Source organism: Moschus berezovskii, chromosome 13, assembly GCF_049115385.1.
Source record: "Moschus berezovskii isolate FMDL1 chromosome 13, NW_MosBer_1.0, whole genome shotgun sequence".
NCBI classification, from domain to species: domain Eukaryota; kingdom Metazoa; phylum Chordata; class Mammalia; order Artiodactyla; family Moschidae; genus Moschus; species Moschus berezovskii.
Genome location: NC_142472.1, coordinates 67,997,173 through 68,025,023, shown reverse-complemented (window position 1 = coordinate 68,025,023; position 27,851 = coordinate 67,997,173). Strand labels below are relative to the sequence as shown.

At 36.8% G+C, this 27,851-nt stretch overlaps 2 protein-coding genes across 8 annotated transcripts in view; one reads left to right on the top strand and one right to left on the bottom strand.

Annotated features, from left to right (window-relative positions):
• Positions 1–5,749, bottom strand: part of CAB39L (calcium binding protein 39 like) — a 92,721-nt gene extending 86,972 nt beyond the window's left edge. For 4 of the 5 annotated variants that reach the window (XM_055426113.2, XM_055426115.2, XM_055426114.2 and 1 more), the window contains exon 1: positions 5,627–5,749. The gene's annotated coding sequence lies outside the window, so the exon portion shown is untranslated. The remainder of the gene's footprint in view (positions 1–5,626) is intronic. The other variant, XM_055426117.2, reaches the window with a different exon arrangement.
• An 88-nt stretch (positions 5,750–5,837) lies between these two features.
• Positions 5,838–27,851, top strand: part of SETDB2 (SET domain bifurcated histone lysine methyltransferase 2) — an 83,694-nt gene continuing 61,680 nt past the window's right edge. The window contains exons 1-6 of one of the 3 annotated variants that reach the window (XM_055426119.2): positions 5,838–5,949; positions 9,305–9,665; positions 18,500–18,625; positions 19,626–19,691; positions 22,736–22,832; positions 26,727–27,290. In XM_055426119.2, coding sequence (XP_055282094.2) covers positions 9,650–9,665; positions 18,500–18,625; positions 19,626–19,691; positions 22,736–22,832; positions 26,727–27,290 — 869 coding nt within the window. In that variant the 5' untranslated portion in view covers positions 5,838–5,949; positions 9,305–9,649. Of the gene's footprint in view, positions 6,455–9,304; positions 9,666–18,499; positions 18,626–19,625; positions 19,692–22,735; positions 22,833–26,726; positions 27,291–27,851 lie in introns of all 3 variants that reach the window. The other 2 variants (XM_055426118.2, XM_088842743.1) reach the window with 2 other exon arrangements.

The window sequence follows — 27,851 nt, the reverse complement described above, 5'->3', positions numbered from 1 at the left end:
CTTTTCCTCATAGCTAATTCCTTTTAACCAAGTGACCGCTATTCTACTTTGCACTTCCACTCACCTCTTCCTTTTTCTGTAGGTTGTATTATTTCAACATCAGATTATATAATATTTACATACCATTCTATCACTATCATTCCTATCACTATTATGTCTGAAATTCTCCAGTATATTTGTCAAGAAGCATTCCTAGGAACAACATTCCTTGAGTTGTTTCATGTTTATAAATGCTTGTTGATGTCCTGAATTCTTAATAGTTTGGTAAGAAATGGAGTATTTATTTCCTTGAATTTTTAAAACATGTTGGGTTATTGTTGTTTAGTAGCTGCGTCCAATTTTATTGTAACCCCGTGAACTGCAGCCCATCAGGCTCCTTTGTCATGGGACTTCCCAGGCACGAATACTGGAGTGGGTTGCCATTTCCTTTTCCAGGAGATCTTCCCAACCCAGGGATTGAACCTGCATCTCCTGCATTGGCAGGATTCTTGACCACTGAGCTACCACCATGCTTTGTTAACATCTGGCATAAAATGTCACTGCTAAAAAAATCTAATCCTATCTGATTTTCTTTCCAAGTTTACTTGGTCTTTTCTCCATGGGTGCAGTCATGGAAGTCAAACTTATGTCTTAACTAATACAAATTTAAGGTTAAGGAATATGGGTTTTGTCAATACTACCATGGCATATGAAATGTTAAGAAAAAGAAAAGGAAGACCTAAAATAAATCAGGACAGTGGCAGTGATAGTAGAAAATGAAGAAAGCCATTTGGAGGCTGAAGTTACAGATTATAAAATTGGGCAAAAGGGAGACAAAGACTTTTGTTCTACATTTGAGCCACTGAAAAGCCATTAATCAAGATAGGAAACATGAAAGAGGGTGAGTAGTACATAAATTGAGTAGATCTAAGAGTCGGACACGAATGAGCGACTGAACTGAACTGAACTGTCAAAAGGCTGTGAGACATGTGTGTCAAGTGCTTAAAAGAGCAGAACTTAGAATTAGGACTCATTTATACAAAATGAACAGCAGGAACGAGTGAGATTTCAAAGGAAGAAATAATGTTTCAATTCCCCTATGCTTTTAAAAAAACCTAAATATATAATAATTTAAACATTTCCTTGTTTAAGTGAAATATAAATGTACCATATGTTTACTTCAGAAGCATTTTCAGTAATTAATGGACATTCTCATGATTCAGACATCCAATCAATTCCATTGATTAGCTGAAAAGCACAAACTGCAGTAGTCATTTTGATTTTTATACAGTTTTTATTTTTTCAAATTGAAATAGTTAATTTACAATGATGTGTCTTTTTCTGTCATACAGAAAATTGATTTAGCTATACATGTATACATTTTTTATATTCTTTTCCAATGCAGTTTACATCAGGATATTGAATATAGCTCTCTGAGCTATACAATAGAATGATCTTTATAACTTTTAAATAATTTTTTATTTTTAGTCACATTGTTTTATTCCCATAATGGACATATTGAATATCAGAAAAATATTGGTGAAACACATCAAATTAATGAAAAATATAGAAATATTTCTGAAAATTTCAAAATGTTCACCCTAAAGTGACATCTACATGGTCAAAACTAATTACAAAGCCCAGCAAAGTATTTCTGGTACTTCAAAATAAATTTTAAAAAGATGATTATATGCAATTTAGTTACAGAGAGGAAAACCTATCACATTTTAATTTTTTTTTTAAATTAAGAAGTGCTTGTATTTTCACTTATATATGGAATCTAAAAAATAAAACAAATGTAACAAGGCAGAAACAGACTCACAGATATTATACAAAGAACAAACTAGTGGTTACCAAAGAGGAGAGGTATGGGTAAAGGGTAAAACAGGTGAAGGGGATTAAGAGGTACAAACTGCTAGGTATAAAACTAAAAAGTTAGAAGAATGTAATGTATAGCACAGGGAATATGAAACTGAGTCCCCCTAAAACTGAGTTCCTCTGGTGAGTTGATGATTAACCTCTCCAACCAGAACTTTATTTCCTTTCTTGTCCCCACCTGTTTCCCTCATGATTAAGCAGTATCAAAGAATAGAAGGTACTGAAACAAAGCAGGTTCCTGGGGGCCCTCCTTGGTACAAAAGCCCCCTCGGTGTTCCCCATTTCTTTGTTTGTAGAAAAAGGCTTTAGTCTTCCAGGCTTTCCCTGAGTTCCAAAGAGCAGGCACAGGCAGCTACTAATTATGGAAATAAGGGAATGTAGAAACAAAGGAAAAGCTGTTAAACAAGAAAAGTAATGACAATTATTCAGTGATAAAGCAGAGTCTTAGTTCCTCCTCAAGGGATAGACATAACAATCTGATGGATATCTTTATGGGGGAACTAAGACCCCCACCCAACTCCCCACCCAGGTGGAGGATGGTGAATACATCCTCAAGCACTAGACCCCAGATGAGCTAGGGCCAGAAGGTTGACGATTGAGACTTCGGAAGCATCACTCTGTTACCTCACTACCAATCAATCAGAAGAAAGTCATGAATCCTGCAGCCCTCACCCTGAAATGTTCTTTAAAACTGATCCCCTGAAAACCAATCAGGAGTTTGGCTCTTTTTAACATGAGCTGTCCATACTTCTTATCAGGGCCTGCAATAATCACTGTACTTTCCTCTACCATCAGTTCAGTTCAATTCAGTTCAGTCGCTCAGTTGTGTCCGACTCTTTGCGACCCCGTGAATTACAGCACGCCAGGCCTCCCTGTCCATCACCAACTCCCGGAGTTCACTCAAACTCATGTCCATCGAGCTGGTGATGCCATCCAGCCATCTCATTCTCTGTCGTTCCCTTCTCCTCCGGCCCCCAGTCCCTCCCAGCATCAGAGTCTTTTCCAGTGAGTCAACTCGTCGCATGAGGTGGCCATCCTTTACCATAGGCACTGTCAATAAATTGGCTTTGCTGTATGGCAGGTGAGCAGACTCACGTTTGGTTCAGTAAAAAATATAGTCAATATTTTATATTAACTTTGTATGAAGTATTATATATAAAAATATTGAATTGCAATGAACACCTGAAACTACATAATATTTAAGTTAACTCTAATAATAATATAAAAGAAATGCTTATCATCAATCTAAAACCTTCACTCAAAACCTTTTGGCATTTTTAAGTACCAAATGCAAGAATTCCAAACAGGTTCTGAAAACAATTTTTATTGACTTTTTAAAATGCTGTGTTAGATAGATTCTAATCTACAGTCAGTCACAAAACATATTTAAAAGGTTTCATCAAATTTTTTCTTTTATAAACTATGTATCACTTGATAATGGGAAAAAAATTAAATTTGTATATATGCTGCTGCTGCTAAGTCACTTCAGTCGTGTCTGACTCTGTGAGACCCCATAGATGCAGCCCACCAGGCTCCCCCATCCCTGAGATTCTCCAGGCAAGAACACTGGAGTGGGTTGCCATTTCCTTCTCCTTTGTATATATGAGATTGTGTTAAAAAATAATCTCTAACATCAAAGTTAAATCACTTTTAATTAACATCACAATATTCTTCAGCAAAAGTGTTATTTTAAAACATTTCTATGGATCTTCAGATTATATATTATGAAATCTAGAGAATTATGTTCTTCAAACAAAAGTCTGCACTCACCTAATTTATTATAAAATTACTTACATACAGAACATATTTATGCAATATAGATAATATTTATATAAATGTAAACACAGTATTTTGACTTTCAGTTGTGTTAAAAAGAAACTAGAAGAGTAATAAATTTTCTTCAGCAGAAGAGACTGAAAGCAATAAGTTTGGCATCATTTACTGAGACTGGATACTTTCAAGAAAAAAATGGCAAATAGAGCATTATTACTTAAGGGTTCATTTTCATTATCTCTACTGTAGGATCTCATAAACAGACCTCAGAAAAAAAGGATTATGAACCTGTCCTTAGTATTATTCTAATGTATAAATTGGAAGAGAAAAACAAACTGAAGGTCAAGTTTTCTGGAAAGCAGATTAAAAAGTTATTTTTCAGTTAGGCTAAAGAAAAAAAATGGACATGAGTTGGAGTAAACTCAATGGACATGAGTTTGAGTAAACTCTGGGAGTTGGTGATGTACAGGGAGGTCTGGTGTGCCTCAGTCCATGGGGTTACAGAGTCAGACACCACTGAGCAATTGAACTGAACTGAAAAAAAAAGTATATCCATACCTCCCAATTGCTGTATTTTTACAAAAATTCATTCATTCAACAATTATATTTTTGAACATATGCCAAGAACTGTATTATAGTTATCCAAAGGCTTTCACAAACATTTACTGAGCAGCTACTTTGTGTTATTGGTGTTTGTTAGCCACCAATCCCTTTGATAGCCTATGTAGTTCTCCAGAGCCAAGGACTGTACCAAAACTCCCCATAGATACCAAAATTCCTTAGGCACCTAGTACCTAAGCCATCAACTCCATAATAAATTTACTGATATCTGAACTCGTATAACTTGTTTTTAAGATTCATGGATAAAAGTAAAATTTTTAAAGAAAATTAATTTTCTATTGTTTATTTTACTGCTGTTCTCCTTGATACTCCTGCCACAAAATACAAGGCACTGTTGACTTGATTGGGTTACCAGTTAACCTTGATAAACGATTTCTAAACTCAAGGCAGTATCTTCGCTTCTTCTCATGAGTATCAAAACTGCTAACGTTAATCATAAAATACTAGCATTTTAGCTAGGTTTTCGGATCTTAGATAATTTCCCTCTCAAATGAATAACCAAGCAATCGTTGTACTTTGATTTTTAAAAATAATAAAGAGGAGAAGGAGGTAATTCCTTCCTCCGTCCTCCCATCTCAAAGAGCTTGGGAGTTACAAATGCTTTCTTTTACATAAACCTCTGCCTACCCAGGACGAAGCCACCAAGCATGCCAAGGCAAACCCTGAGATTCCCAAATCTTCAGCAAATCGTAATCAGGAAAACCAAAATTTCACAAAATTCTTCCTTTGCTTCCACTGCTTCTGCAAAGGCCATCCGTGTTCTAGCTTTAAAAAAAAAACAAAACACCACTGCAGGAGTGCCGGCTGTACACTAATGAATAAAACTGCCCTAACGCAGAACCTGGGGCTCACGGCTTCCAAAGGATGGCCTTAGAGGTTAAGGAAAACACATATGAGTAGTCACTCCCTCGCAAACGACAGAAAACGAAGACGTCTCTTTCGACTCTTAAAGACAGCGGTATCTCCCTCTCTCCTCTTCCATTACCAGTCTTGTTCCTTTCTCAATCAGGCAGTTCATCAGACAGCCTTCCTTGTCAGAATAGAAGGTTGATGGTAAGAATCTTTCGCAGACAACGATTACTAGAATAGTTCCCTGAAACCCAAGGGATCACTGTTAAAGCATCAGAGTCCACGCCAAGCCCTGACAATAACAAACCAAAGCCTGTGATCCTAATCACCTCCATCATTTATCTCTCTTTCCAGCCAGGGCTGAGACTCAGACCAGGAAAACCTTTCCCTTTCAGGGAGGTAAGAAGCTTCCAGGTCTGTTTTCTCAGGCCCCTTCTTTCTCCACTGCTTCTTCTTGAACCGCTAAGGTTCCAAAGGCCCAGCAGCCCAGGCCCAGCCACACACAAGATGGCAGCCAAACACCTACCAGAGGAAACAGACGAACCACCACTCCAGCGATGCCGGTCTCTCGACTGTGGGTATCCGCATTGGTCCAGTCGGAGAGCGCGAGACAACCCGAGAACTCTGACAGCCAATCGGAAGACGGCGCGCTGAAGCGCCGCCGCGTTGCAAGCTGTACGCGCTCGGAACCTCTGAGGCGTGAACCCGGTGGGGGTGTGCAGCCAATGAGCTAGGGGCTGGGTAGTGGGAGCGGTCGGTGTCCTGCTCCTCCCATTTCGGGTTCGTGGACCTTAGAAATATGGGCGGTCCTCCGTACCCAGCTGAGGCGAGGCGGGACCGTTGGCTGAGGTGAGGACTAGTAGATGGTGAAGTACTTCCCGGCCAGGGGTCACCTGAGGCCGCGGGTTCTCAGCGGCGTGGAGTGGGAGAGGAGTCCGACCCGCGGGGAACTCAGTCTCGCCAGCGGGGCGGGCGGAGCGCAGCTCTCGGCTGTCGCGGGCTGCGTGGAAAGCGTTAGCTGAGCTAGTGTAACTGCTGTGGGTGGCCCTCCCGAAGGCTCTTTCGGTCCAGCACCAGGGAACGCGGCGAACTCTCTGCCGCCTGGATCCCAGCCCTTGCGACCTACCTTCTCCCTTTCACCCGCGTACAGTCCCGGGTTGAAGAGTGGGACCGCGGGCGCCCTGAGTGCTCACCCCCCGCATTTCAGTCTCTTGTCATCTGGTTGCACACGTTCTTGAGAGGGGATTCCCAAAGCAGCTGGGAACCTGAAGGTATAAAAGGGGCTGCGGAAAATGAACTGCAGTCCAAAATCCAGAAGCAGAACTTGACGTTTACCCATTGACCCATTTCACAGGTAAGACTACAGAAACCCTGAATAAGTAAAATCATTTCCCCAAGATCACGGAGTTGAGAGCAGCTGCTCAGAGCCCCTCTCGTTAACCACAACCCAGTAAGTAGCTATCCCCAGTAGGTAGGAAATAAAATAAGAAACGATACGTAATTGTGCTCATCAAGCAAGTGGAATCCTGTAGTGAGTTCTGTGTGTGTTAAGAATGAAGCGGTAGATGAGAAGGATCAAAAACGGGCTCAGAAACCAGGCTGCTTGGTTCCTTATTGCTATTTACAGTGTAACATGGTTTAGCTTCTTTGTGAGAAAAACCAGGCATGCTACAATTTGTCCCTCGTGATTGTTATGCAGGTTAATAAGAACACAGGAAGTGTTTAGAAGCCTGCCTGACACATGGTTTATACTCAATAAATGTTCATTACTGTCATCACTATGTTAACTGTTAACAGAACAGAAGAAATGGTCACAGTTTCACAAAAGCCTGTTGGTGAAAACGAACCATAAATCGAAGCGAAACAGTGTTTTTCTGCCAAAATGAAAAAGAGAAGGGGGGAAAATTATAAACAAATTTTTAAATACTGTTACGATCTAAAGTTAAATTGCTAGTCTCTGGATGATGAGATTATGAATGATTTAAATTTTCTTCTCTGTGCTTTACAATATTTTGCAAATTTACTGAAGAAAACCTTTTTTGTGATTACTAACATAATTGGCCTTTTTCATGTCCTCTTTATTTACCATGTTTCTGTTCGTATTTTTTTTATCTTGTATTTTTCCATTTTTCTTTTTAAATGAGCTTAGCCCCAAGTTTTCTTTGTTCCGTTTTCTTTTTCGTACTGTACTTTTACATTTTTTAAATTAATTTTTATTGGAGGATAGTTGCTTTACAATGTGTTACCTTTATATTTTTAATGCAATTCATACATTTAGTTCGCATTGATATCCTCTCTACAAAGAACTTAGTATGTTTTACTTTACTTTCTATAATGTTACAACAATCCCCTTCCGTCCCTCCTCCAAAAAATGTTAATTTCCTGTGGTTTTACTTTCTAGCATTTCATTTGTCATTAAAACCCGCTTTTAATCTGTTTTTTATCTAGCATTAATGGTTTTATTTATGTATTTGCTCACTTTTGTTTCTTTTACCTCAGTACTTCCTTCTAGGTTAGTTTTTATTAATGAGGTACTTCTTCATTTCTTTCAGTCTCTGAATGGCTCTTTGAGTGTCTGTAAGAGCCTTTTTTTTTTTTAACCTCTTACTGTTGAAACATAACGTGGCTGAAAAGTATTCTGGACTTAGACTTATTTTCCCTTAACATTTTGCATCGACATTTTTGATGAGAAATCTGATTACCAGTTTGGTAAACGTTCATTTTAGATCATCTAGATTTTCTGAAAGTTTTTAAGACTTTGTCTTTATTCTTGATATTCTGAGGTTTACCCATGGTTTGTATTAATAAGTTTATTTTGTTACTCAGTGGACCCTTAGTGGCCTATGTGTTTTCCAGTTATAAGAATTTTTTGATCATTACTGCCTTGTCTTCTTTCTACTTAGCCCTCTTTTTGTCAGTTCTTTGCTCTGTATTCTGAGTGAGTTACTCAACTTTGTCTCCTAGCTTACTAACTGGCTCTTCATCTGAATCTGTTACTATGACTGTTAATTATTGAGTTTATTTAACAACTATTTTTATATCCAAGATATCCAGTTAATTATTTTTCAGAATTGTATGTTATTTCTTTAGCTCTTTGATATTAAATACAATAATATTTGTTTTTAAATTATTTTCAGGATGCTCTGTTAATTCTCTTTAATTCAACTCAATTCATCAGTTTGGTGGGCTTGTTAAGTCTCTTCCATGGTGTAACTTTTTTCAGATGTTTGATGACTCTTGGTTGTATATACTTATCTCCTCTGAGAGGATCTGCTCTTTATTTTGCCATACGTTTGTGGTTGGCATTGTCTTTGCAACTTCCCATCTGTTTCCTTTCCACAGAGAGGTCCCACAGACTCAGTCTTTCCTTTTTATTTTCCGCATGATTCTATATTTTTAATTTAAAAAATTAAGATTTCTGTGAATTTGGTATGGCAGTAGGAGAAGAATTTATCACGTATTGACTAACATCCTGAGACTAAAATTGCTGACCTCTTTTTGACCTTTAGTTCCACTTCTAGGTGTATATCTTAAGGAAATAATCAGAGATAGGCGTAAAGTATATTCTTCATTATTTATTGTATTGGAAAAACAGAATAATCTAAATGTCTGATATAGAGGTTTACTTAATAACTTACTACATTTTAATTATTAAAATTCTTTAGTATAATTTAACTTATGGATTATTGACCAAAGTATATTGTACAATCACTTAAAAGGTCATATTATAGGAAAACATTAAAGATGAGAGAAAGTGCAAGATTTATTTAAAAGATTATAAAAATTTATATACACTAAATTCAAATTTTGTTTTTAAAGTAATATACTGAAAGAATAATAATAACCGTTAGCATTTATTGAGTCCTTTGTAATGTGCCGGGTGTTAGTCTAAGGGATTAAGTCAGCCTCACAACAGTCTTTTGAAGTAGTTAACATTATTAGCCTCATTTAAAAGTTTTTAAAGGTTTATGAAATGGAGATAGTTTATATTAATTAACATATTTTAAATAGTTAATTTTGAATTTTTCTATAACATTGGTAATATTGATATTTTACATGTTTTTCCAGTTAATATGTATTCTTTTTGCATGATAGTTCATGCTGTTTTAAAAGATGGAGCTATTTTTACAACAACCCTTTTTTTCTGATATATTTTATTATTTTCAAATATGCCATTTACCATTCCTTATTGTTTTCCTTACAGAATGTTTCATGTATTCATGGACCAAAAGATGGAGTTGATTTTTGTTTTTAAAAAGATATTGTTGATGATCTGATGCAGCTGTATGTATTCACTTGATAAAGATTCATGGAGTGATCATTAAGTTGGACTAGTAAACATTTCTGAAAGTTTCTTCAAGCACAGTTTAAAATTCAAGTGTCAAAGAATATTCGGCTTAAAACAGTATAATGATATATTTTCTCTGAGTACTGCAAATTTCAGAGACCACAGTTGGATTCCAGTTATATTCTACAATCAAAGTGATTCATTCAGTTCTTTGATAAAGTTAATTTCGAAGAATTTTATGTTTGTAAACAGCACCAGAAGATGGGAGAAAAAAATGGTAGGTTGAAAAACTATTGTTAAACTTTATGTTTAAAAGTATATAGACTACTTAATGAAGTTGAATTGTCAAATTTTCAAGTTTTTTCATTGCATGTGACTTTCCTGAATTACAATTAAGGATTTATTCTCATGGAACAACAGTTTTGACTCTTTATAATTAATTGTGTATCTGTAATGCTTAGTTAGTACTTTAATGTACTTTTTAAAAATATACTTTATTTATTTAGAAAACTTTCAACTTTAGAGAAAAATTGAAAGGCTGGTACAGAGTTCCCTGCACCCAGTTCTGCCTATGATTAAAATCTAACATTTGGCTAATACATTTGTTATAGTTATTGTTCAGTTCAGTTCAGTTCAGTTCAGTCGCTCAGTCGTGTCCGACTCTCCGCGACCCCATGAATCACAGCACGCCAGGCCTCCCTGTCCATCACCAACTCCCGGAGTACACTCAAACTCATGTCCACAGAGTCGGTGATGCCATCCAGCCATCTCATTCTCCGTCGTCCCCTTCTCCTCCCGCCCCCAACCTTTCCCAGCATCAGAGTCTTTTCCAGTGAGTCAACTCGTCGCATGAGGTGGCCAAAGTATTGCAGTTTCAGCTTTAGCATCAGTCCCTCCAATGAACATCCAGGATTGATCTCCTTTAGAATGGACTGGTTGGATCTCCTTGCAGTATAAGGGACTCTCAAGAGTCTTCTCCAACACCACAGTTCAAAAGCATCGATTCTTCGGCGATCAGCTTTCTTCACAGTCCAACTCTCACATCCATACATGACCACGGGAAAAACCATTGCCTTGACTAGACGGACCTTGGTCGGCAAAGTAATGTCTCTGCTTTTTAATATACTATCAAGGTTGGTCATAACTTTCCTTCCAAGGAGCAAGCGTCTTTTAATTTCATGGCTGCAATCAGCATCTGCAGTGATTTTGGAGCCCAAAAAAACAAAGTCTGACACTGTTTCCACTGTTTTTCCATCTATTTCCCATGAAGTGATGGGACCAGATGCCATGATCTTTGTTTTCTGAATGTTGAGCTTCAAGCCAACCTTTTCACTCTCCTCTTTCACTTTCATCAAGAGGCTTTTGAGTTCCTCTTCACTTTCTGCCATAAGGGTAGTGTCATCTGCATATCTGAGGTTATTGATATTTCTCCCAGCAATCTTGATTCCAGCTTGTGCTTCTTCCAGCCCAGCGTTCCTCATGATGTACTCTGCATATAAGTTAAATAAGCAAGGTGACAATATACAACCTTGACGCACTCCTTTTCCTATTTGGAACCAGTCTGTTGTTCCATGACCGGTTCTAACTGTTGCTTCCTGACCTGCATACAGGTTTCTCAAGAGGCAGGTCAGGTGGTCTGGGATTCCCATCTCTTTCAGAATGTTCCACAGTTTATTGTGATCCACACAGTCAAAGGCTTTGGCATAGTCAATGAAGCAGAAATAGATGTTTTTCTGAAACTCTCTTGCTTTCTCCATGATCCAGCGGATGTTGTTGTTACCGACACATTATTGTTAACTAAAGTCCATAGTTTATTCTTATTTCCTTACATGATGTCTTTTTCTATTCCAGGGTCCCATTATAGGGACCCATATTCAGGATACCACATTACATTTACTTGTCATGTCTCCTTAGGGTCCTCTTGGATATAACAGTTTCTCAGACATTTCTTGTTTATGTAAGATTTTGTATCCAAGTGTCTTATAAGATGCCCCTGTAACGGAATTATTGAGTGATATTTTTTTTTCTCATGATTAGACCTGGGGTTGTTTATCTGGGGGAGGAAGACTATAGAGGTAAAGTGTCATTTTTTACCAAATGCTGTCAAGGGTACATGTTATCAACATGATTTCTCGCCTGTTGATATTGAGCTTGATCACCAGGCTGACATCGTGTTCAGTGATTTCTCCACTGTAAATTACTGCTCTCCTTTTCCCTACTTAACCATTTGACAGAATATCACTATGTGCAGCCCATACTTAAGGAGCGGAAAGTCTTACTCCTCTTTGAGAGGAGGAAACTCACACTATTATTCAAAATTCTTCTGCAAGGGCGATTGGTCTCCTATCCCCAATATATGTATTCAGTCGTGTATTTATATCAGTATAGATTCAAGGATACATATGTTATATTTTGGGTTACAATCCAGTACTTTTTTATTTTGTTATTCAAATTATCCCAGGATTGGGCATTTGGAGCTCTTTCAGTCAGTCTCCTCCCCCTTTGACATACCCCATCAGTGCAGGTGGTTTGGTTTTGTTTTCTTTGTTTTTGGTTTTTCAGTTCAGTTCAGTTCAGTCGCTCAGTCGTGTCCGACTCTCCGCGACCCCATGAATCACAGCACGCCAGGCCTCCCTGTCCATCACCAACTCCCGGAGTACACTCAAACTCATGTCCACAGAGTCGGTGATGCCATCCAGCCATCTCATTCTCCGTCGTCCCCTTCTCCTCCCGCCCCCAACCTTTCCCAGCATCAGAGTCTTTTCCAGTGAGTCAACTCGTCGCATGAGGTGGCCAAAGTATTGCAGTTTCAGCTTTAGCATCAGTCCCTCCAATGAACATCCAGGATTGATCTCCTTTAGAATGGACTGGTTGGATCTCCTTGCAGTATAAGGGACTCTCAAGAGTCTTCTCCAACACCACAGTTCAAAAGCATCGATTCTTCGGCGATCAGCCTTCTTCACAGTCCAACTCTCACATCCATACATGACCACGGGAAAAACCATTGCCTTGACTAGACGGACCTTGGTCGGCAAAGTAATGTCTCTGCTTTTTAATATACTATCAAGGTTGGTCATAACTTTCCTTCCAAGGAGCAAGCGTCTTTTAATTTCATGGCTGCAATCAGCATCTGCAGTGATTTTGGAGCCCAAAAAAACAAAGTCTGACACTGTTTCCACTGTTTTTCCATCTATTTCCCATGAAGTGATGGGACCAGATGCCATGATCTTTGTTTTCTGAATGTTGAGCTTCAAACCAACCTTTTCACTCTCCTCTTTCACTTTCATCAAGAGGCTTTTGAGTTCCTCTTCACTTTCTGCCATAAGGGTAGTGTCATCTGCATATCTGATTTGGTTTTTAGTTTGGTTTTTAGCACTTTCTTATTTTCTGGTACTAAAAGATGCTGCAAGTTTATCTCGTGTATTTCCTGCCATCCTCCTAGAATGAGCCATTTCTTGAATGAGCCTACCTGGTTCCTTTTATTGGAGAATGGTATTACAAACCAAGATCTTGGCAGTATGTGTGTTTGTTGCTCTTGGGGTGTCTTGATTATAGGCCCTCTCAACTGACAGAGCATGGTATATATAAATTGTATTTACACGTATCTATAAATATTTCTGTATGTAACCATCTCTAACTATATTAAGTTAAACATGAGTTTATACTGATGTTTCTGGCTCTAATCCATTACCACATGGGTATGCTAACCTAGTCTCCTTGCTTATCTGTAAATTCCCATTATCTGTTATCCACTTAAATTATTTGCTTAATTCCAATATATATGTATATCAGTATCAGAAGTATAAACTCATTCTGAGGTGGGAAACCTCAGTGCTTGTGCAAGTTCCTTTCACCTGTAGTTTTACAGAGTCTACTTATTTCCAAAGTTGTTTCCATCAGCATCTTTTCCACCCAGCTCTTCAGCAAAGTTGTATATACATGCCTTCCTGGGATCCCTGATCTCTTAAATGATATTGCCGTACATTAAGCTTCCCTCTTTGTGCTTTCAAGTACTGTGGGTTTTGATGAATGCATAATGTCATGTATACACCATTACAGTATCATACAGAATAGTTTCACCACCCTTTAACATATGTGTAATAGGTGAATTGTTATACAGATTGTAGTACCTATCTCACTGGACAGTTATCTAGGCCAGTGGTTTCAAGCCTTCTTTTGGTTTCAGAACTACTTTATCTTAAAAGTATTTAAAACCCCCAATAGCTTTTGTTTATATGGTTTATATCTGTTCATATTTGCTATATTAAGAAATTGAGAAGCTTAAAAAATGGTAATTGACTTATATCTTTAAAATAATAAACCCAACATATTAATATAAATTATGTGAGAGAGAACTATTTTCTGAAACAAAAAAATTAGTGAGAAAACCACTGTTTTTTATTTTTACAAATCTCTTTGATAGTTGGCTTAATAGAAGAGATTCTCATATCTGCTTCTGCCTTCAGTCTGTTGTGATATGGGGCTTCGGTGTAAATGTATAAAGGAAATGAAGCTTCACACAGACAAGAAGTTGGAAAGAGGAAGAATATTTTAATAGCCTCTCAGATAATCGTGGAGATTTTTCTTTGATACAACTACAAAACTCAACAAGTAGTCATTCCTTCAAGGTTAGTTATAGTGTGGAATCTGAATTCATATCAGTGAGCTTTCTTTACACTGTTACATTAAAATCCATTGATTTGTCTTGCACTTTGAATAGGTCTCTTACACATGTATGATTTTATAACATCATGCTTTGGCCACTTGGAAAACATTGGTGCAATGAATTATGCAGATTTTTCCAAATGTTGACACATTTAATCACAATAGTTTAAAATTATATTTGTTAATATCTGTCAATCATCAAAAATCGATGAATTAGTGAGAACCTTTCAAACTTACCATGGCAGATTCAGGTTTTCTAAATTTTCAATTTTAATTTGGTAGCTTGAATTTTATCATTAGCAGTGACTGCCGTTAGTTTTGTCCTTCAAGTTTGAGAAAATGTGTACGAAACACCCAGTCAGATAACCATAATTTTTATTAGTGTTTCTTTTAAGTAAAAATGGTTTTCCATGGTCATGAGAAACGCTGGGCTGGAGGAAGCACAAGCTGAAATCAAAATTGCCAGGAGAAATATCAATAACCTCAGATATGCAGATGACACTACCCTTATGGCAGAAAGTGAAGAAGGACTAAAGAACCTATTGATGAAAGTGAAAGAGGAGAGTGAAGAAGTTGGCTTAAAGCTCAACATTCAGAAAACTAAGATCATGGCATCCGGTCCCATCACTTCATGGCAAATAGATGGGGAAACAGTGGCTGACTTTATTTTTCTGGTCTCCAGAATCACTGCAGATGGTGATTGCAGCCATGAAATTAAAAGACGCTTACTCCTTGGAAGGAAAGTTATGACCAACCTAGACAGCATATTAAAAAGCAGAGACATTACTTTGCCAACAAAGGTCCATCTAGTCAAGGCTATGATTTTTTCCGTGGTCATGTATGGATGTGAGAGTTGGACTATAAAGAAAGCTGAGCACCGAAGAATTGATGCTTTTGAACTGTGTTGCTGGAGAAGACTCTTGAAAGTCCCTTGGACTGCAAGGAGATCCAGCCAGTCCATTCTAAAGGAGATCAGTCCTGGGTGTTCATTGGAAAGACTGATGTTGAAGCTGAAACGCCAATACTTTGGCCACCTGATGCGAAGAGCTGACTCATTGGAAAAGACCCTGATGCTGGGAAAGATTGAGGGCAGGAGGAGAAGGGGACGATAGAGGATGAGATGGTTGGATGGCATCACCGACTCGATGGACATAGGTTTGGGTAGACTCTGGGAGTTGGTGATGGACAGGGAGGCCTGGCATACTGCAATTCATGGGGTCGCAAAGAGTCGGACATGACTGAACGACTGAACTGATGGGAGAATAAGAAAGCTAGTTTATCTTGCAACTCAAAACGGTCTCACTAGTGGTTTTCCTTGAAAGAGCCATTGTACTGTGGTAATTATTTATGTTGCTTTATCAAAGACCCTAAGTGAAATTGGTGGTAAACAATACAATGACTAACTGGTAGTTTGGTGCAACTGCCTTGATTCACACTAAGGCTCCAGCACTTTTATTCACCGGAGCTTTTGAATCATCCGCTAATGTCAGTATAGGGAAGAAAAAGGCAAATAATGTCTTGTATTACTGTTAAAATAGTTTGACCTAGTGTATTGTCTGAAAGGATTTGTGCTATGCTGTTCTTAGTTATTCAGTCGTGTCTGACTCTTTTGACCCATGGACTATAGCCCGCCAGGCTCCTCTATTCGTGGGTATTCTCTAGGCAAGAATACTGGAGTGGGTTGCCATTCCCTTCTCCAGGGGATCTTCCCCACCCAGGGATCAAACCCAGGTGTCCCGCATGGCAGGTGGATTCTTTACCATCTGAGCCATCAGGGAAGCCCCAACATCCAAGAATTCATAGACAATACTTTGCTGGTAACAGGCTCAAAGGTGTCTTAGAGATTCTCTGGACCACTGCCCTGAAGCTCTTCAAGGAATGGATGGAGAAATATAAATACATAAATATACATGTACCTAGGTCATTATCAGTGTATTTAGTAAGTAGTCCATAAATATTCATCTACTAAATGAGCTCAGGTCAATGTGATTCATGAGCGTTACCTCTTTACAAAGACTTTCTCTCTCATGTGAGATTGGAAGACATATAGCATAACTATAGTTTACTTGTCTTCCTTCTTTGCAAAGGTGCCGTACCTCTTGCTTCATTATTATGTTCTTTCAGTAAATCTTAATATCTAGCTGAATAATGCAGCAAGCTTGGATAGACAGTGGAGTTGTATGATGATACTCTTCATTTCTAGAGGCAAGTAGCAGCAGTGTTAGTTTACTGATTTGAGTTTCAGCTCAAGTATCTGCCGCTATATTCCTTCTCAGTCTCCGTGGTTCCTTTTTCTTATTGTCACCACTTAACATGTTGATGTTTTACAGAAAACCCTTCTCGTTCTAAGCATTCTCTAATCACATATCCTCTGTGGCTTCAATCAAGAATTTTTGTATTATTGACTCCAAAATTAATTTGTATATCTGGACCAGATCTTACTCTGGAACCTATGTATCCACTTTACCTACGCTGCTTGAATTTCTCACTTGTTGCTCTACCTTTATTCACTATTGCAAATAATACAAGTATTATACATATGGTTGACCAAATCAGAAACAGAGAAATCAGTCTTGATTCCCTTTTCCCACTGCCCCATGAGTGATATTTTTTAAAGACAAATTAATGACATAACAGTAAGATGCTTAAAACCTCTTAAGTGACTGCCCATTGCCTTCCATATAAAAATAAGGTTCCTTAGCATGCACAAGGCCCTCCATGTCACAGCCACTACCTTTCTCTAAAACATCATTTCTCATCCCTTTTGCCTTTTCACATTGTGTTTTTTTTTTCAAGTGTTGAAACCTTTGTCTGAACTGTGCTTTGGGGAATTAAAAGTAGGCTTAGTCTTGTGTAGTACACAATAGGCCAGAGAGTCAACAGGGAAGCAGTGCTCCTCCTGAGGCTGCTGGAGAGCAGCGGCCTCATTAGCCAGAGGTCCCCTTTGGGTAAGATGACTGCCAGGGAGAGTTGGGACTTTGAAGTCTAAGCCTCTTTTGAAGAATTCCCCATCATTACTAACTTGGAGGTTCTGGGTTTAACTTTTATGAAGGAAAATGTATTTTTTGGTGAACTTACTGTGCTGTCTGCTCATTAATCCTTCCAGTGTCTTCTCAAGTGACCTGTCTATAGGGCAGTTCCTCCTTTGCTTAAGGCCCTATTCATTTTAAGCATTTTATACATTAATGTTATCTATTTTAGAAATAATTTGTGTTTAACATTTTAGGTGTTTTTGTTACTTTTTAAACATGGTGTGAGATTTGCCTTTTGTCAGTTTATTTTCATCACATTTCTCATATTTCTGTTTTCAACTGTGAAAGGATGGAAATTTTTGATTACAGTGTTTGCTGAGCATCTGAAATGTTGATTTATCTATATAACTTTATAAAAGCTTTAAACAATATTTTGCCTCATGTCACTGTGAACAAAAAATGTTGCCTGCCACTTCAGAAAATAGTGAGTTCTGCCTGCCATCAAGCCAACATTTACATCCGCCCCCAGTGGCACTCCCTGAGGAGAGTTCAGAAGGTAGAAAAACTAGATACTGACTGTAGATAGTAAGATGTATATCTGAAGAATAATTTCAATGAGCCCAGACTCTTGTATCTCCCTAAATGTAAAAAAGCACTAGCATCATTAAATGGAGACATCTGTTCTTTGTGATTAGCAGTAATCATTCAATCTTTAATTACATGTTTTATTTTTTCCTCTCAGCAAAAACTGTTTATCCTGATTCCTCCCTACCTCTTGGGAGCCATTTCTCAGAGCTATCTCAGAGGCTCTCTCCCAGACTGTAGTCCTCAGTAGGTCCCCAAGTAAAACATAATTCGCAGCTTTTAAATTGTTTGTTTTTCTTCAGTCAACATAACTATTAAAAAGTTGATAGCAAAGATATTTTTAAAAGCATTAGTGTTAGACATTTCATTATTTCAACAGTTGTTGAGATATTTTATTCTGAAACCATCCACTTGCATACTCACTGGAGGTATGTCCTTGAAAATTTTTAAATGTATAGTTGTCTATAAGTACGCCCGCTTCAACCCCAGAATGAAGTCATTCCTTCTGTTTTCCAGTCAAGAAATAGTTTCACTAAAGTTTTCAACACTTTTTTTTTTTTAATTGGCAGAAATAAGGGAGATGCCTAGTTCATCTTGTTTGTTTTTCATTCTTTCTAAAGAGATAGTGACCAAGGACTCCAGTGGTTAGGCCTCCACACTTCCACTGTCAAGGACCCTGGTTCAGTCCCTGGTCAGAGAACTAAGGTCATGTGGCCAAAAGAGAAAAGAAGAAACAGTGACGAAAATCTTTTTCCTGAAGGAAAGTAATAACCCAATTAAATCTTAATTTTTATTTAGAAACCAAGTAGATTTTTAATAGCATGTGCCTTAGGAAAGTTACAGTCTGTGTCTGTTGAACTCTTAGGCTATTCACTTATTTTTTCTTTAGGTGATGCAAAAACTTTCTGGATGGAGCTGGAAGATGATGGGAAAGTGGATTTCATATTTGAACAAGTGCAAAATGTGCTGCAGTCACTGAAACAAAAGATCAAAGATGGGTCTGCCACAAATAAAGGTATGAAGCAATAAAAACTTTCAACACATTTAATGCTGAATATTACCCACTGACAGTACAGTTCTATTTCCAGTATTGCTGTTTGTTTTAAAAGTCAAAATATTTTTTTTTGTTTTCCAAGAACCTGACATCAGTTCTGTTTGCTTTTTGTGTGTATATGCTCTGTTTCTATAAAAACTCATTTTTATCAAACTATGAACATTTGTAAAAGTGGATGAAGATGATTATTTTGAATAATAAATTATGAATAAATCTCTCTTTATCTCGGGCTTCTTTTCTCTCCCTCATTTTACTTTATGCGGGGGTGGAGCGGTTGTATTGCAAAACTAGCATGTGCTCCTTGTAGAGCATTTGGTACATACAGAAAAATACACCAGATTATCCATCACCCAATCTTTCAGAGACAGCATAGACTTCTATGGATATGTTTTGCCTGCTTTAAACAGAATTTGCCTTAGTAGTCTTCAGAAGGCAAACCTTGTGTTTTACATAGGCAGTCAGTTCAGTCATCCAGGTTTTTATTTTTTCTGTTTCTTTGTCTTCAGCCCAGGTAGCTGTAGAATATAGACTTTTATATGGAAATGTCCTTCATTCCATCAGAATATATGATTTTCAAGCAAAATTTCCCCCCTCCTATTGTTTTCCCCAGGATAGTCTTAATTCTTTTTGGATATTCTGTGACATTAATCTGTTGTGTGTTTGTCTACAGAATTAATACTGTGTTTCATTTTAATATTCTCATTCCTTCATGAATCTGATATATCTAGGTTTGAATTCAGTTCTGCCTCTTCCTATCTAATTGACCTGAGGTAAACAGCTTAACCTCTAAGCTTCCATTTCTTTGTCTTTAAAGTAAATACTCATAAAAACCTCTCAGAGTAGTTGTGAAGATTGAATAATATCAAGTATGTATCAGTGAATTGCATAGCACAGTAGCTAACATCTTGAATAAAGGTGATGCTGCTGCTGATTGTTTTTACTTTTTTCCCTACCTTAACAGAATACATCCAAGCAATGATTCTAGTAAAAGATGCAACTATAAACCACAATTCAACATTGATAAAGGGTATGTACATTTCTAATCCTAACCTAGAATATTCTCTGCTGTTTTCTTGCTTTGAAGCAAGCCAGCCTTAATTATGTTGCCTTAACCAAAGACACTTTAAAATAAAACTGCAAGATCCATATAGGTAAGTTATGGAAATCAGTGTTCCTAGTCAATGAAAAGTCCTGCCCATCCAGAGATAGGAAATGCACACCCTATTAAACCTCTCAGGAAGAACAAATGTATCTCTTCTTCAAAAAAGCTTCTCCTATAAGAAGCACAAACAGAATTCCAAGACTCCAAACCACTGTAAACCTGCTTTGTGTAAAGAACAATGCTAGAAAGATGTATTTTGGTATAGATAAATTGATGGAAACTTTTTTCATTTCTAGATTATTATTAGAACATCAGTGTATCGACTTTAAAGGAATTGAACAAAGATAATGTACTACGATTAGAAAATGAAAAATTGGGAAGTTATTTTAGGTAAACAGGGTCCTACTGTATAGTACAGGGAACTATATTCAATATGCTATAATAGTCCATAATGGAAAAGAATGTGAAGAACAACATATATATGTGTATATATATATATATATAACTGAATCACACTGCTGTATAACAAACAACACTGTCGATCAGTTATCCTTCAATTAAAAAACTTTTTTTAATTAAAAAGTTATCAGAATCACTATCCTATAAATCTTAGACTATCACCGATTTGCTGAAGTGTTTGAGGAAGTACATTTTCTAAATTTTAATTAATACTGCTAAATATTTTTAACAGATTATAATCATTTTAACTGTCATAATTTGGAGCCTTAGAGTTTTAAATCTCTGAAAATATGGCTTAACATCATCAGTTTATTTAAAGAAAGGTTTTGTTATTCAGAAATGTTTTCAGTTTCAGTCGCTAATGTAAAGTTTTAGAAGAGAGTACATTCTTTCAAGAAAACAGTCTCTCTCCCAGTAGCCTACAGTAGCACTTAGAATCAACATACCCTCAAGGGGTTAGATTAGTTTTCTAAGAGAGAAACCTATAACTGCTAGAGGTGGTAAGAAGAAATAATTCTAAACAGCTTTTTTTTTTCTAAATAATCTTTCCCAGTAAAAGAAAGTAAGTTGGGTTTTTGTCTTGGTTCTTTTAAAGTAATGATTTTATTAGTAGAAATGCAGAGTATTCTAGTTTCATATTTTTATATAGTTCATCTGCAGTGTAATAAATTTATCAAAACAGAAGTATATGTTTGCTAGTGGTAGAGCTAGCAGATGTTTTTAAAGTAATCAGGGAATTATGTAGTGACATGGCTAGCAAATGTAGGGATTAAACACTTCATAGTAACTTTATTAAACTTTAAGTTTCATATTAGTATTTATTTTAAAAGGAATACTGAGACTGGGAGAAACAAAAGGACTTGGTGCTGAGGTCAAAACAAGCCATCCCAGATCCAGCCTGAATTCCCCAAACCGCTAATTTACGTTTGATTTTTCTTTGCTTGTGTATAATTCTGTAAATATTTGCTGTATCTTAATACAAAGAACTGGATACTGTTTTCTTGAAAGAAATCATTATTTCTCCTTTCTCTTCTTATCTAATGGTTAATATAAAATCTCCATGTTTTTTAGTAAATCTTGTTTCTGACTATGCTTATATACCTTTGTTATGTTTGTATTTGTTAGTATGGCGTTATATGGCTCATTCAAAGAAATTTGCTGGAAAAAATCAGAAATTCTTAATTTGAAAAGCTTACTTTTTTTTTTAAAGGCTGTGCCATGTGGCATTGGGTTATTACTTCCCCAGCCAGGGATTGAACTTTTGCCCCTTACTACATTGGGAGTGCAGAGTCTTAACCACTGATCAAAACTTATTTATTAATCAGTTATTGTAGCTCTCTTCATCTATCAGATTTTAAATCTTCTTTCTTTACCTCAATAACTAAAGAGGGATATTTGCTTTCCAGTTAGCCAAGGATGACCTTGGATTAGGGCTTTTAATGTGGCACTAGTGGTAAAGAACCTGCTTCCCAATGCAGGAAACATGAGATGCAGGTTCGATACCTGGGTAAGGAAGATCCCCTGGAGCAGAGCATGCCAAGTATTCTTGTATTCATCTCCAGTATTCTTGCCTGGAGAATCCCATGGACAGAGGAGCCTGGTGGCCTAAGGTCACAAGAAGCTGTACATGACTGAAGCGACGCATGCATCTACACACATGACCCTGGATTATAACTTAAATTATTCTTGTATTTTCTTAAACTTTTTTTGCTTCTAAACAGACTGGTCTATACTAAAGGACCATTGCAAGTTAATAATAAGGCAGGAAGAGGATCACTTTTTTATTAAGGTCCACCACTGCATAGGAAAAAGCATGATTAAAAACAATTTTTTTAAAAACAAACATAGACTGTTCTGCATAGTCACTTTTTTTTTTCAAAATTAAGAGCAGGAAATCATAATTTTTTTTTCATTAACTGCATAGCTTATTTGTATAGTGAAGTCATGTTAGAGAGTAAGAATAGGTGAAATTGGAAAACACAGAGACAAGAATGAACCAGGGACATCCTGGCTCAAGATAAAATTAAGTGCAGAAAGATATAGGGGAAACTAAGAGGACTATGAGTGAACAAATGAAAAGACAAAAAGAGCAACCCAAATACTTTTCCCTCCTCTGCAAAAATAGAAAGTAATAGAATAATGAGAAAGCAAGAGAAACGTAAAGGCTTCCCATTTTGCAACCTTAATAGAGTCTCTGAGAGTTACACTATTTTTTCTGTAAAACACAAACAGAAATAGGGATACTTGATGTTTGCTTTAAAGGACGATTAAAATTCAGATAAAGTTTGGGCCAAATTAGAATTTCTGCAGTAGAAATTTCTTCTACGTCTTATTTTATCCTATCTTATTTTCTTAATATTTTTGAAAAAGTTGATACCTAATTTTTGCCTCAATTTTGAAACCTTAATGGTTTCAGATTTAAGGACTCCTTATATCTCTAGTCAATAAAGTTATTATTTAGATATTTTACAGTGACTCATTTTTAACTTGTTTGTAATTTTTTCATGTAGGTCATACATCTGTGACCCAGAACGCAGAAGAAAACAAATCAAGTTCATTGCCCTCGACATCATATGAAGACTTCTTTCCAAAAGACTGCACCTCTCTGTATGTACAGAAGTTAAATTTATTTATGTTGTTAGTGCTTTTGCTCCCAGAAAGCGATTTACTGTTGCTAATCGTTTGACATAAGAGTAGATAAAATATATAAAAAAAGGGTTCTTTCCCATGAAAAGTTTTTTAAAAAAAGTCTTATTTTGTATTGGAGTATAGCTGATTAACAATGATGTGATAGTTTCAGGTTGATGGCAAAGGTACTCAGCCATACATATACATGTATCTATTCTCCCCCAAACTCTGTCCCATCCAGGCTTCCATATAACATTGAGCAGAGTTTCCTGTGCTTTACAATAGGTCCTTGTTGGTTCTCCATTTTCAATATAGCAGTTTATACCTGTCCATCCCAAACTCTCTAACTATCCATTTCCCCTACCCTTCCCAAAAAGTTTTAAAAGTTGTGTATTTTGTGTAGGTTCATAATTCTCTACTTAGGTTATTTGTTAAATCTATAAGTAATAAAATCATTTAATAAACTTTAGAACTAAGGATACCCTAGATACAATTTTTTCTCTTGAATATACGCTGTTAATCCCTTCATAACAAAGAACTTCTTGAATCATCAATATTTCATATTCCCCTTCCCCAAAAATAGGGAAAATAAATTAATGACATTTTGTAGAAAATAATGCCACAGAACCCAGCTTCAAACATAATTTATTTGTTTTAAAGTTCAAAATCAAGTTGAAAAGGAAAATGAAACATTCAATTTACTGGTTATACAACACTAGTGGAATCGCTCAGTCATGTCCGACTCTTTGTGACCCTTTGGACTGTAGCCCACCAGGCTCCTCCATCCATGGAATTTTCCAGGCAAGAGTACTGGAGTGGGTTGCCATTTCCTTCTCCAGGGGATCGTCCCGATCCAGGAATCGAACCCGGTTCTCTTGCATTGCAGACAGACACTTTACCCTCTGAGCCAAACTGTAGCTATGTAAATCACTCAAGAGTAAATTAGTCTAGAACAAAACAAAGAACAAAGCTATGAGAGCTTAAGAGAACTTTATTTCAGTAAGTACTGAATGAAGCCAAAGGTATATATATCCCAGGTAGACAAATAGTAGTGCTCATAGCTCAGAATATACTATAATGCTTTATAAGAAAAAGTGGTAGAAAGGAACTTGGCACTTAATAATAAGGAAGGAGTAATTCCAGGCACAGTATTTAAAAAAGAAGGAAATACTGAATACCAAAGTAAATAAACAAATAACTTATTAAAGTGGACTAGGCTAAGAAGACAGAAGATGGAAAAACAAAGCAAAAATGGAAGAACAAAGCAAAAAAAGCATTATAGACTATATATTTTTACTATGGAATGTACCCCCAGTATTATTCAAAACTACTAAAATAGATTGAAGTTATTTAAGGGAAAACATAACCTAACCTCTATTTTTTTGTTTCTTTCCTCGTTTTTAATGTATTAGGTACATTGTAGTCCATGGATATGATAGATTTGCATTGATCTTTTAGCTGCATTCTCATTCAATGTTTTTTACTATCTTTTTCAGAATTTTTAACATTGAAAACATATAAAAAAATATAGCAAAAACTATACTAACACCAGCCAGAACTAACAGCTATTAACATTTCATTGTGTTTGCTTCCGGTGTCTTTTTTTAAAAGAAAACAAAACACTGTAGTCTCTTTGAGCCATACCTAACTTCTCACCCTGACAAAGTTCTGTTCTCCTCTCTGCCTTTCTAAGAGCAGTCACTGTCATCAGTTATTTTTCTAGTTCTTTCTTTTTTTTTAATATTTACATAGGCATAAGTAATATTTAGTTTTATTACTTCTAGTTTTTAAATTTTACATAAATAGTCATATATGTACCTTTTTACTTTACTCAGCATTAGTTTTGAGATCTAATCATGTTGCTTGCTGTGTTACAGATCTATTTCATTCCCTTTAACTGTTGTTTGGATTTCCATAATGTGAAAATACATTTTATTTATCCACCCCTTTAAGAATGGATAGATTGTTTCAAATATTACCTAATCTAAATAGTAGTACAGTGATCAGTTTTACCCCAAACTTTCTTTTAAGGAAGTATTCATTGTGAAAGATGCCTATTAAAGAACTCAAAGGTATAGTCTGGAATCTATAAGATTACCCAAAATGTAGAAGAAAAGGGCAAATGGATGAGAAAAAGAAGAGAATGATGAATAGTGTTCTTAAAAAAGAAACCATTACCAGAAAACCAATGATTTTAATGAACACTATAGAAATATTTTCTGGATTATCCATATGTTATAATGTTTTTTTTTTTAGGAAATGTTAAAGAGTTTCAAGCTAAGATGATAGAGTTAGGGCCACTGTGCTGCTGCTCATAGCTCCAGTGAAGGAAATCACAATATCTAAACTAGTCTTCAGGATGATTCCAGCAACTAGAAAATGAAAATACATGTTTTTCATTAAAAAATTCAGTATTTAGGGAATTCCCTGATTGTCCAGTGATTAAGACTCCATGTTCCCAGTGCAGGGGACATGGGTTCTTTCCCTAGTCGGGGAACTGAGATCTACATGCCATACAGCATGGCCAAAAGAAAAACAAAAGAATTCAATCGAAAGGCAGAATGAGTCTAGAAAATAAGAGACCATTTTTATGTATTTATAAAAACTTGAGATATTAAGCTAGTAAGTCAAAGTCAGGTGAAAGGACTCTTTACAGTATTCAGTAAAAGACTCTAGAACAATTGGATATCATTTGGATAATTTAAGTTAGATATTCATGTTACATCAGTATAAACTCTAGATGAAATTGAACTCTCAAACCTAAAAAATTAATTTTAAAATTCTGTTCTGTTCTGTTCAGTCGTGTCCGACTCTTTGCGACCCCGTGGACTCTAGCCTACCAGGCTTCTCCATCCATGGGATTCTCCAGGCAAGAATACTGGAGTGGGTTACCATTTCCTTCTCCAATTTTAAAATTAGAACCCTTAAAATCAGAAAAATAGAAGGTTAGATATCTTTCCATAACATTATTTAACATGGCATTATTCATAATGTCATTTATACTTTATTATAAATACTTAATTCTCCGCCTCAAATGTAAGTTCCTTGAGATTACAGGGCTCTCATCTTTGTTTTCATAGCACCTGGCACATAGCAGGCATTCAAGAAATCCTTTATGTACTCGCAGCCCTACCTCCCAGCCTCCAGGGAGGGGAGAAAGGCTGCAGGTGGAGATCATCACCAGTCGCAAGGGATTTAATCTTTCATGCTTAAGCAGTTAAACCACTATAAAAAACAGCAGGGCTCCTGGAGATTCCTGGTTGGCAGACACTTTGAGGTGCTGGGAGGGGGTGCATTTGGAGAGGGCATACGGAAACTCCATGCCCCTTCTTACCTGCCTTGCCCCCTGCCTCTCTCCCATTAGGCTGTTCCTGAGTGCATCTTTTTTATAAACTGGTAATAGTAGTTAAAGCGCTTTCCGGGAATTCTGTGAGTCTTTCCAGCCCGTTAACAAAGAGGAGGAGGTTGTGGGAACTCATGGATTGTTCAGAAGTGTGGGTGACCTGGAAAATGCATTTTGCATCTGGATTGGGGGCAGTTTTGTGGGACTGAATCCTTTAATTTGTGGACTCTGATGCTGACTCCAGGTAGATAATGCCAGAATTGAACTGAATTGTTGGACACTCATTGAAGAAGTGGTGCTGGAAAAAAACACCACATATTTGGTGCTCAGAAGAAGATTAAAAAAAAACACATAACTTTGTATAACTGCAGAACATAGATGTTTTATTTCAGAGTCTGGCTTATTTTCATGTTGTCTGAGAAGAAACTAATATGGGAATTAAATATCATCTTAGTGGCTTTTTTTTTAATATGGGGAATTGTGCTAGTGCTATAAATTTGAGGTTCTAATAAATAATTAATTTTAAACAGATCTACAGAAAACCGGGAAATTCCCCCTATGGAAAATAAAGTTGCAGACTTTAGAGAAAAAGAATCTTCTTTAAATTTATCTTACCTAAAGCATGAGTGCTCTGGCGCCTGTCTGATGAAAATGCCACTTACCTTCAAGGGGGAAAACCCTCTGCAGCTACCAATCAAATGCCATTTCCAAAGACGACACGCGAAGACAAACTCTCATTCTTCAGCACTCCACGTGAGTTATAAAACCCCTTGTGGAAGGAGTCTACGAAACATGGAGGAAGTTTTTCGTTACCTGCTTGAGACAGAGTGTAACTTTCTATTTACAGATAACTTTTCTTTCAATACCTATGTTCAGTTGACTCGGAATTACCCAAAGGAAGAAGAAATTGTTTCTGATGTGGATATTAGCAATGGAGTGGAATCGGTGCCCATTTCTTTCTGTAATGAAATTGACAATAGAAAACTTCCACAGTTTAAGTACAGAAAGACTATGTGGCCACGAGCATATTATCTAAACAGCTTTTCCAACATGTTTACTGATTCATGTGACTGTCCTGAGGGCTGCGTAGACATGTGAGTAGAAGAACATGGCATTTCAAAAAAATCTTCTGAATGTAGGGATACTTAACAAGAAATCCTGCTGTGTATCAGTTTGTCTGTCTGTCTTATCTAAAACCAGTTCATCAAGAATTGAAAATAGAAAGATGCACTCTCTCTTTAGCAATAGGAAGGAAACTCTTCACCAGTTATTTTATTAACTTGGGAATTATTTCTTGCAAAGATAAGTTTTTCCCTTAATCTGTTACTGAAACTCTTGATAGCAACAATTAGAGCTAATGCCATGTAACTGTGCCAAGTGACAAGTGCTTTCCATCTATCTTCTTGTTTCGTTCTCACAAAGTCTTATGGAGTAGTTAATATTATTTCCATGTTACAAATGAGGAAGTTGAGAAACCAAATGTAAGATCAACAAATTTAAGCACCAGGATTTGAACCTATGCTACTGCTGCTGCTAAGTCACTTCAGTCGTGTCTGACTCTGTGCGACCCGATAGACAGCAGCCCACCAGGCTCCTCCGTCCCTGGGATTCTCCAGGCAAGAACACTGGAGTGGGGTGCCATTTCCTTCTCCAGT